The 12094-nt window shown below is 34.5% G+C and overlaps 2 protein-coding genes across 3 annotated transcripts in view; one reads left to right on the top strand and one right to left on the bottom strand.

The window, feature by feature from the left end:
• LOC143023841 (peroxidase-like) overlaps positions 1-12094 on the bottom strand; it is a 724944-nt gene that overhangs the window by 237351 nt on the left and 475499 nt on the right. The window lies entirely within an intron of this gene.
• Positions 7075-8477, top strand: LOC143023849 (uncharacterized). Its single transcript, XM_076182495.1, has one exon. The coding sequence runs from the start codon at positions 7190-7192 to the stop codon at positions 8450-8452; it is 1263 nt and encodes a 420-aa protein (XP_076038610.1). The 5' UTR covers positions 7075-7189; the 3' UTR covers positions 8453-8477.

The raw sequence follows: 12094 nt of genomic DNA, 5'->3' as shown, positions 1-12094 counted from the left end.
GATTACCTATTCACAAAAATACATGATGCTTTGTGATGCAATTGTACTTTTCAGGGTTCAATGAGTCCCTGCCAATCACAGGTATGTAGTTTTGTTGTTGCTGAAAGTTGTATACAAGTTCACACAGAGTACCCCAGTATTAACTCGGTGGGACGGTCACCTAGATTAAATTACACCATCAACATTTCATATTAAAAGATATGGGAAATCTGTCGGAAGTCATAATATTCTCCACAATATGTTCGTTTTTTAAATATTTTTTTATGTGGTACCTTGTCGAAAGCTTTTTGTAAGTCCAAGAAAGCGCAATCAGCCCATCCATCCCTTTCTTGCACTATATCTATTAGTCTTGAGTAAAAACATATTAAGTTTGTGGTACATGATCTTCCTTGTCTGAACACAAATTGTCTTGGGTTTATTATATTATTTTCTTCCAGATGTTTTACCCATCTATTCTTGATAACTTTCTCATAAATTTTGGCTATAGTGCTTGTTAGTGAGACCGATCTATAGTTAGTTGGTTCTTCCTTGTTTCCTCCTTTATATATTGGTACAATGTTAGCATTTTTCCAGTCTTTTGGTATTTTTCGTTAAGTGAGCAACTTATTATGTTATATATTTTGTCCATTAGTTCTTCTTTCCATTCTTTTACAATCCAATTTGGAATTCCGTACGGGCCATACGATTTCCTGACATCAAGGTTTGATAAATGTTCCATTAATTCTTTTGTTATTATCTCGCTCATGGGGGGGAGATCGCACTTCATTTCCTTCATCCCAATACTGTCCCTTCTCTCTAGTGAAAACAGACTTGAAGTGACTATTCATGACTTCAGCCATTTCAAGATCTTCTGTGTATTTTATATTTCCTTGGCATAGTTTCACCATTTCCTGTTTATTTTTAAGTTTACCATTCACATATTTATAGAATAGTTTGGGCTGCTCTTTGAATTTTTCTATAATGTCTTTTTCATAGTTCCTTTTTTCCTCTCTTTGCACTATAGTTTATATATGAGGCGTCCGGAGGTGAAGGGACAACATCGCCAATACCAGATTTTGAGTAAAACGGGTTCAAAGTTGAACTATTGATACTGGACATTTCTCTTGACTTATTACATCCATGTTTATATGTGTTTTACTCATCTTGCCTAGCCATATATGAACAAATGAAAAAACAATAATGTTGTGTTGGAAAAGAAAATCATAACACCAAAATTTGCATACCCTAGTATGCAAAACAGTTATGAAAATAGAAAAACCCAATTTTTTTTTTTACATTTTTAAAAACTTCTTTGTTCACCATAAATACACTATGAAACATTTCATTGTAAACCTAAAAACAATTTTTTTTTATGAGTTTTTATAGATTGGCAATTTTAACATACCACACATTTACAGTATTTCACTCGGTTCCTAATGCAAATGGTTCATAGATTATTGTCAGAGAATTACTACAAACACATCCTCATTTGTGCAGAGTAATCACCAGTAGAAGTGTTGGGGGGGGGGGGTTAATCATAATCGATGATGTCGTCATCTGGGTTGTCCTCTTGCTCCCCGGTGGTGGCGACGTCATCTTCCAACAAAAACTCTTGTCCCTGACGAAGATCATCGTAGAAATCCTTAAATGATGGGTGAACATAGTGACTTAGATCCATCACATCTCTAAACTTCTCTTTAGTCAGCTTGATTGGCTTCTTATGCAGTTGCTGAAGAGGTACACCAGGTAGGAAAAACTTTTGAGCATCATACTCGCTCTGCTTCCCCTTTTGCAGCTTCACAAAGGTGGGCTCACAAGTCCCATAATCATTCTTGATTTTGAAGCCTGCCTTGTTGTCAGAGTTGACAACAAACATCTTGGCATCTTTGAAGCCAGACCCTTGCACCCTGGCTTTAGTTACATGTGCCTGTTGTGCACCAAATTAAAAAAAGTTTTCTTGTGTCATATTAGAAATTACGTAAAAGGTGACGTCATATTGAACTCGTTTATTGAACTCTAGAAGTTTAATTTCATTAAAGTAATAAATTATGTATATTTAAATTATTGGATAAAATCTGAATAATTAATAATGTTAATGATCAATTGCTACTGATAATTTGTAGTCTATTGAAAAAATTTAAACATTTGAAATAAATACCGAAAATTCTGGTCGGTGAAAAGTAAACAATGGTCGCGAAAATTATAGATATTGCGGGTGGCCTGCGACCGGATTCACTCAAATAATAGTTTTCGTCAAGTCAGGACGCTTAGAATTTGTGTCAACTGAAACTACAGAAAATCAATTTCGGAGGAACATTCACTCCCAACTATAAAGAGAAACCTCTCTTTAAAGAATAAAATTACATAATTGAAAATAACGGATAAACTTAAAAAGGCGAAAGGGACGTAAGTATAACTCGGCCGAGTTAAAACCGGTCTCTCGAAAATCCGCCTTTTCTAAAATTTACATCTAAATTATCAAGAAGAAGGTAAGATCAACTTTCTCTTTTGAATTAGTTTAACTATAGTAAGAATTATTTGTTTGGATGAGGAAAACAGATCCTTTTCCAATATATTTAAAGAGAGGATTTATTAACATCAAGACTCGGCATAATCTAATTCTCCATAGCCTCCGTGAATTGATTCAGTATTCGAGCCTTCTAAGTGGGCCTATTTGTTTATAATAAAAAGGTAATTGTTGATTCACTGTGCCGATTATTATTAAAAGGCTTCACATATTCGTAAGTAAATTGAGTTGTTTTATATAATAGTTTCAAGAGTTCAATTAAATGAGTTTGTCAAGTTCGCCTAGTGTATACTACGACCTATTTGTTCTTAGTGGAAACCTTGTGTCCAGGTTGGTTGGTTTAGTTGAATTATGGCGTATGTTTAGTGAAATCGAATTGTTTTATGTATAGGCTAGTACAACCTGAATATTTTTTTGTACTTTGTATCAATACAGTCTAATCATGACAAGTGATAATGATAATGAGGATAAGGATGAAGCTGGATTTGAGACTGCATTGGTTAAATTGAAATGAGAAAGGGGTATACTTAAAAGAAAAGTTACTCTGATTCTTAATAAATTAAAGGATTCACTTAGTAAAAAGACATTGAACGTTAATTTCTGTAGTAAACAATTAGATATTATTGATCAAGTTATAAGTGAAATTAAAGTTAAAGATGAACAGATTTTAGATCTTCTAAAGGAAAATGAAGTAGATGTTAAGAATTTTGACACATTTACTAGTGAAGTAGATAAGCAAGTAGGCTATCATATGGAAATAGATGAAAGTCTATCAGAATTTGAGGAATTTAAAATGGCAGGGAATAAATCCAATAATCACTCTACAAGCTCTATAGATGCTGATAGATTTGTTGAAACACTCAATAGGCTAGACCATTTTGATACTAAACCGCCTCCCTTATCTTGCGGCGTTTTTGATGGAACAGAAAAGGATAAATTTACCTTTTCTTCTTTCCTCAATCAGTTTAATAATGTCATAGGTAATAAGGAGAGTATGTCCCAGGCAATGAAGCTTAGTTATTTACATAGTTATCTTAGGGGTTATGCTTTGAAAATCATTAGCCATTTGTCTATCATAAATGAAAATTATGATATTGCACTAAGATTATTGAAAGATGAATTTCTGGATGTACCCTTTATAGTGGATGAAACTTTCCGAAGGATTCTAAGCGCAACAGTTCCTCAAGGATATGACGAGGAGTTTTTTGCATTAAAGTCATTCATCATTGAAATTAGAGCATACATCTTTGAATTAAAGTCTAATCATGGCTATGATTTTACAATGAAAAATTCTCCTGGAAATTTATTATTGAGTCATATTCTCTTTAATAAGTTGCCTACAGCATTCAAAAGGGAACTGGTTCATAAATATAACAACTATCCTACCTTGACTGAAATCTTTGAGTCATATAATGACATTATTAAGACTCTAATTAAGACCTGTAAAACTACTTTGCCTAAATCTGATAAAATCAATAAGGCCAAAGAAAATTCAAAAAATGCACCCAAAGAAAATAAAAGTTCTCTTCAAATTTTCAAGACAAGTCAAAATAAGGTTGCTCCCTCTAAAAACTTTATTTGTAAATTGTGCAGTGCATCAGGTCACTCCTTGGGACAGTGTGAAAAATATTCAACTCTTAAGGATAAGACAGAGAGAGTATAGGAATTAGGTCTCTGTGCATGTTGTGCTGGATCTGGTCATAAAGAAGATGAATGCTTTGGCAAGCAAAATAAATTAAAATATGGTTGTAAACACTGTAATTCTTATGGCCATATAGCACCCCTTTGTCCTGAATTTAAAGGACCTACTACTAGTAATAATCATCTTTGTTTAACATCTCAACAAAATTCTGAAAATGATTACATTTCCCCTACTGTAACTTTGGAATTTATTCGTGGTAAACAGAGTAAGAAGATCAGATGTTTAATTGATACAGGGAGTCAGCGGTCCTACATGTCAGCAAGAGTTGCTAAAGAGCTTTGTACGGATTTAGATTCGTTGAATAAGATAGACTTCAATGTAAAAACATTCATTGGAGCTGAAGTTAAGAGCTTTAAGCAAACCTTAATAGGTGTTAAAATGAATAAGATAATTCAAATGCCATTTCTTATTGACCCTTCACTCAGCATAAGTTTTGTTGTACCGGGTATGAATGAAGCCCTAGAAAATATAAAAGATCAAGGATTTGAATTGGCTGATGAAGCCTTTGGATTAAATCAGGATAATGAATTAATAGAGGTGGATGCATTGATAGGTGTAGACTTGCTTCAATTCCTTCCAGAATGTTCATTTGCCTCATAAAGTAATTCCTATTGGTAATGTCAATCATTTTTTGACTAGGAAACAGGCTTCTCAAATTAGTAAAAAAACGGCAAGTAATAAAGTTCAAATTTATCAATGTCAGAAGTCTTCTAAAGTTCCTGACACCTCAGTTAATCTGATATTTAATCCAATTAAATCTTATTTTAATCCTCTAGAAAACATTCTAAATGATTCAGATATTGAAAATGGGATAGAATATCTCTTTAGCTTGGAATCTATTGGAATTAGTAAGAATGAAATTTATAGTTCAGAGGATCAAGAACAAATTGCTAGATTTAATGAAGCTATTCAGTTTAAAGATGGCCATTACCAAGTTAAGCTTCCTTGGTATTCAGAAAAAATAGAACTGGTCCCTTCTAATTTTCAGGTTGCCAGAAAAGTTTTAGGGAGAGTTTCAAAAAATCTTAAAAAGTCAAATCTATATGAAAAATATGAAGAGGTCTTTGATAAGCAGCTTCAGGATGGAATCATAGAGCAGATTGAAATAGACTTTTCTGATGAAAAGGTGAATAATCACACTTGGATTCCACATAGGCCAGTCATTAAGATGGAAGAGCAGGTCTCGACTAAGATTAGACCAGTTTTCAATTGCTCACTAAAGACTGATAAGAATCTACCTTCTTTGAATGAGGCTGCATATACTGGAGTTGATCTAATGGAGTCCTTGCTTAAACTGTTATTTTGCTTTAGAACTAATGATATAATCTTGCTGAGTGACATCAAGCAGGCATTCCTGTCAATTAGGCTCAGCCAAGAGTTTGATAAGAACCGTTTTTGTTTCCTTTGGGAAAGGGATAAATTGATTGCTTATAGATATAGAACTCTAGTATTTGGATTTACATCGTCACCCTTCATTCTACATTATGTAATGAAGAAACATGCCAGTAAATTTCCACTTGACAAATGCACTGTAATTTTAAGGAAATGACTGACCTTTATCGGCTTTGCTATGAAAGAATGGCTCTTGGTGGTTTTATTTTAAGATCTTGGAATTCAAATTCACTTGAACTGAGACAACTGATAGAAAAGGATGGCAAATTAGTTGAACATTCAAATGAGACAGAGAAAATTCTTGGATACAGATTTAATCCTAATATGGATGAGATGCAGCTTGCACCTGTTGAATTTCACTCTGTCAGTACTAAAAGACAATTGTTATCCGAGACTTCAAGTTTGTTCGATCCACTGGGGTTAGTCTTACCCATTAGTATCAAAGGAAAGTTATTGATGAGGAAGGTGTGGCAACTCAAATTAGGATGGGATGAAAAATTGCCTGAGGACATAATAAATGAATGGGATAATATCAAACCAGGTTTTGAGAAAGCCAATCGGGTCTCCTTTAATAGGCAGGCATTAAATGAAAATGAAGAATATGGACTTAATATTTTTAGTGACAGCTCACAAAACTGCTTTGGGTTTGTCGCTTATGGTACCAGTAAAGTAGTTCCCTCTTATTTGCTAAAGCAAAAGTGGCTCCTGCTAACAAGGAAAAAGAACATAGCATCCCAGTCTTGGAGCTACTTGGAGTGATTCTTGCTTTAAAGTGCATATCCACTATTTTGAATGCCTATTCCAAAATAAGATTCAACTATATTAATATTGCTGTTGATGCACAAGTTGTGCTCAACTGGTTAATAACCAGACAGACTAAACTAAAATCTAAGTTTGTCAAAAATAGAATAGGTGAAATGGATAGTAAACTACAACAGCTTGAAAGGGATTATAACATTCCCATTAGTTTTAATTATGTCAAAACTGAAAATAATCCAGCTGATCTCTTAACTAGAGGCTTAACCTACAGCAAATTCATCGATAATTTTGAATTTTGGCTCAAGGGACCAGATTGGATGAAATATGATTTAAATACCTGGCCTAAATACCCATTGTTGAGTGTGGGTTTTAATCTGATGAATCAAAATATCAATACTCTCAATACCATGCAAGGAAAGGAAGTTGAAATGAAACCTATTTTTGACATTAATAAGTTTTCAAACTATAATAAAGTTATGAAAATCACTGAGTATCTCTTCAAGTGGATTTGTATGAAAAGTGGTGAAAACTCTCATGAGAAGGCATTGGATTATTGGATCATGATAAATCAGTCAATCAGTTTTGCTAAAGAAATTAGCTTCCTTAAACAAGTGGATACACTCAAGTCAAGTAACTTTAAAAATTCAGAAGTGCCTTCCTTAGTATTGAATTTAAACTTGTTTCTTGATGAAAAGAGCATCCCGAGATCACGAGGAAGGATTTCCAAATCACTTTATTTTGATTATAATGTACACAATCCTGTACTTTTGGGAAAAGATCACTTTTTCACTGTACTTTTTACCAGATTTTGTCATGCTCAGGTACAACACATGGGAGTCAGTACTACCTTAAATTTCCTAAGGTCCCAAGGATTCTGGATCCCAAAGGGTAGATCTTCCGTTAAAGCTTCTATTAAGGACTGCAAAATTTGCCAGAAGTATAATGCACTTGCCTATAATTACCCTAAAGTAACCAGTATGCCTAAGCAGCACATGAATCTGATCAGACCTTTCAATCATGTGGGAGTTGATTATACAGGTCATGTGTTTTTGAGGAAAGATAATACTAATGCTTTGAGTAAATATTTTATATTGATTTTCACTTGCCTTAATATCAGGGCTGTCCATTTTGAGTTGTTGCCTGACATGTCAACTAAGAATTTCATTCTGGCCTTTCAAAGATTTTGTAATCGGTATACTATTCCAACTTACTTGTACAGTGATAATGCCCGATCATTTGTGAAAGGTGGAGACATATTAGAGAGAACTCTCGAGTCGAATGAATTTTTGGATGAACTCTCAAAAAACAAAATCAAACATGTAAGAATCCCAGTATATTCAGCATGGGTTGGAGCAGCTTGGGAACGTCTTATCAGAACAGTAAAAAACTGTCTGTATAAGGCAATTGGAAGATCTAAATCAACATATTTTGAGTTTCTGACTGCCCTTTCAAACATAAAAAATGCCATTAATTCTAGGCCTCTCACTTATAGAGCCAGTTCAGAAGAATTTGAATTTATAACTCCAAATTCATTCCTCAAACTTAACAACATTGGTTCATTGATGTTCAAAGATGAAACTGATATTTGGGTTAATGATGAAAATCAGGAAAATCTTGAAAATGCACTTTGCAAGCAGAATGAGATGTTTGAGGAATTTAGAAGATTGTGGTATGAAGACTATCTTCTGAGTTTAAGGGATCATGCAAAAAATCTTTACCAGAAAGAATGGTCTGACAAGATAAAGAAAGGAGATGTAGTTTTGATTAAACATCCAAATAAACCCAGACCTTTTTGGTTAATGGGAATAATATTAGAGATAATTATTGGACATGACAATAAGGTTCGGATTGTTAAAGTGAAACAAAATAATGGAGAAATTGCCTTCCATACAATAAAGAATTTGTATCCCATGGAATTAAATATCACTCTTGGAAGTCAAAACCCATCACAACCTTCAGAGGTAGATACTGGAAACGACTCAAATCAAACAAATCCTCAAGCTCCATCTGCAAATAATAGAGATCTCAAACCAAAAAGAAAGGCTGCATTAAAGCAGCGTGAACTTATGAGAAATAAACTTGATTATTTATAAATTATAAATTGTGTATTAGGTGTTGGGTAAAATACTACACCCTGGTTCTGGGGTGAGGATACACGAGTTTAGGTGGTGGTTCAGATACTTTACCCTTAATCTAAGGGTGAGAAATTGTTTTATTAAAGATTGATTAGAGGCATTAAATCTTATTGAATCATTTGTATTTATATTGATTTGGACACAAGGTTGCGTTGCATTGCATTGCATTTGTTACAAATGCAATCTCTTGTCTGGAGTATATTAGAAATTACGTAAAAGGTGACGTCATATTGAACTCGTTTATTGAACTCTAGAAGTTTAATTTCATTAAAGTAATAAATTATGTATATTTAACCCCTTCCATACGGGGCCGCACACGTAGGCGTCATGGGGAGCGAGTGTATTCGCGAGGCTGCCATATCGGCGTCTTGATTATATTTATTGTAGTCGCCCCTCCATAATGACATTCTTTCTAATTCTTTTGTAATCGCATTTTCTATGGTTATCAAAATTCACGGGTGAAGAGAGAACGATCGATATAAGCGGTGACTATATTTTATGATGCGAGTATTATTACGACACGTCGTACGGCTGGCATTGGTTGCTGCCACCGAGATCTAAGTCCATGACGCCTACGTGTGCGGCACCGTATGGAAGGGGTTAAATTATTGGATAAAATCTGAATAATTAATAATGTTAATGATCAATTGCTACTGATAATTTGTAGTCTATTGAAAAAATTTAAACATTTGAAATAAATACCGAAAATTCTGGTCGGTGAAAAGTAAACAATGGTCGCGAAAATTATAGATATTGCGGGTGGCCTGCGACCGGATTCACTCAAATAATAGTTTTCGTCAAGTCAGGACGCTTAGAATTTGTGTCAACTGAAACTACAGAAAATCAATTTCGGAGGAACATTCACTCCCAACTATAAAGAGAAACCTCTCTTTAAAGAATAAAATTACATAATTGAAAATAACGGATAAACTTAAAAAGGCGAAAGGGACGTAAGTATAACTCGGCCGAGTTAAAACCGGTCTCTCGAAAATCCGCCTTTTCTAAAATTTACATCTAAATTATCAAGAAGAAGGTAAGATCAACTTTCTCTTTTGAATTAGTTTAACTATAGTAAGAATTATTTGTTTGGATGAGGAAAACAGATCCTTTTCCAATAGTCATCTTGACACAAGATATTGCTTGGCCAGTATGTGGAAATAATAGAAAATGGATTTCTCAATAATTTTCTGGGGCTAACTCCAAATTGCTGATTTGGCGATGTTGACCCTTTACCACCAGACACCTCATATATTTGCCATTTTCCATTTTTTTTTTCCCCCATCTTTTCCAAGCTCTGTCTCTTCTATCTTTTGCCTCACTGCATCTTCTGTTGAACCAACATATAATGTACACTCTAGCTTCTGTCTTGGTACGTACCTATTCACTCCTTCATTATAATTATCCATCAAGATATCCCATTTCTCTTCCAATTTTGTCTCTTTCATGTAGAATTTTTCCCAATTTGCATTCTGAAGGAATTTCTTTAATTTTTCAAAGTCTGTTTTGTTGTACATCAATCTTCCTTTCCTATGCTTTTCATTTCTTCCCATGTGTATTTCTTCCTTTAGTTCAGTCTCAATAAGTATATGGTCACTCTTTCCAAGTGGGATACTTATTGTGAAGAGGCTTTTGTAAAAAATAAGAGAATGTTAACAAGTGATCCTATACTTGTCACTCCTGATTTTAAGAAACCATTCAAACTTTATGTAGATGCAAGTGATACTGGAGCAGAGGGGGGTTTTGGTTCAGGAAAAAGAGGATATTGACCATCCTATATGTTATTTTTCAAGAAAATTCCTTCCATACCAAATTAAATATAGTACAGTTGAGGACACTTTAGCTTTAATCCTTAGCCTAAGTTATTTTGATATATATCTGAGAGGAACTGGATATCCTGTTTTCATGTTTACTGATCATAACCCTTTAGTATTTTTGCATAAGATGAATATTAACCAACATTGAACCCAATGGTGGTTAATGTTACAAGATTATGATTTAGTTATTCAGCATGTGAAAAGGAAAGAGAATGTGTTGGTTGATGCTCTATCCCGCATCCCCTATTCATCATGAGTCAATCTGTCTTTAAGGGGGTGTTACTATACTGCATATGATAGTCACCCCTTTTTGGTTTTCCATTCTCTATGTCTATTCTAATTCCTAAGAAAGGAAAATTAAGTGTTCAGAAATTAACTAATTTCCATATACATTGTATGATTTATGTTATATTCTAATTAGTGTATGAAAATTTAAGGGTGTATTTGCTTTATTTTCTTGTGATGTATAATGTATGATTTATGTTAGTGACCATATATGTCAACATATCGGTTGGTGGAACTTGTTAATTGTCAACCCATCCTAGAAACAATGTTTTGGTTCTCTCTCGTTGGTACAGCTGATCTAGTATCATCTATTTGTGTTACTCCCAAGGGGATTCAAATTCGTGTGCCTTGTGGCATATTTGATATTAATAGAGGGGAAATATTGTACCTGAAAGAGTATATAATTAAGGTATGTAAACCCAGACTTTGTTTTGTATCAAGGATTAATTATTATCCTGGTTCTAATGAAGATGTAATTGATATTAAGTGATATCTATTCCATACCATGTGTATGCAGATTATGGCAATCTGGTTACCTTATTGATAAACACTGTGGTGGGGGAGAAGAATACTGCCACCAAGTATTTCCACTTGGATCGTAAGAGGTGAGAAGAAAGGGACGGGGATTGGGACTAGGCATCCTTCTCCTTGTAGCCCCACAGGGGACATTCCTAAACGAAAAAGTAAAGGCATAAGAGGGTCTGGGAGTTTTCCGACCAGCACCCTTAGGTTTGGGTCTTTTAATGTGCGTGAATGTGGTACAGATGAGAGTAAAAGGGAAGAGATAGGTAGTATGTTTGTGAGAAGAAAGATGGATGTGTTGGCTTTGAGTGAAACAAGTTGAAAAGGAAGGTGAGTGTAAGTTTGGGAGTGTAAGTGGGAGGTTATCAGGAGTGAAGAGATAGGTAAACGTGTAGTGGAGTGGAAGGAGGTTTCCCCAAGGATAATGTGGATGAAGGTGAAACTGGGAAAGGAGATGTGGGTCTTTGTAAGTGCATATGGGCCTGGCAGTGAGAAGAGTGTAGAAGGGGAGGCCTTTTGGATAGATTTAAATGAGTGCATTGAGGATTTAGGGAGAAATGACAATGAAATAGTACTGAGAGACCTTAATGCTAGAGTAGGAGATGGTCCAATTGATGGAGTGGTTGGGAAATGTGGAGTTCCAGGAAAGAATCATAGTGGAGAGTTGATGGTGGAAATGTGTCTAGAAAGAGAGTTCATGATAGCAAATACAGTGTTTTAGAAGAAAGTCAAGCATAAGTACACATGGGAGAGGATGGAAAAATGTTACAAGTGGAGTTCCTCAGGGTTCCGTTCTTGGGCCACTTCTATTCATAGTATATATAAATGATATAGACCATGGACTAAAATCTACTGTTTCCAAATTTGCTGATGATACAAAACTGTGCAGAGTGGCAAAGGATCACTCAAACCAATTAGATATTCAAGAAGATTTAGATAAATTACAGCAATGGTCTGAAAAGTGGCTAATGAAATTTAA

This window comes from Oratosquilla oratoria, chromosome 3 (genome assembly GCF_046742065.1).
Source record: "Oratosquilla oratoria isolate Oo_2021 chromosome 3, ASM4674206v1, whole genome shotgun sequence".
NCBI lineage: Eukaryota > Metazoa > Arthropoda > Malacostraca > Stomatopoda > Squillidae > Oratosquilla > Oratosquilla oratoria.
The sequence above is the reverse complement of the archived record's forward strand: the minus strand, read 5'-3'. Positions and strand labels throughout refer to the sequence as shown.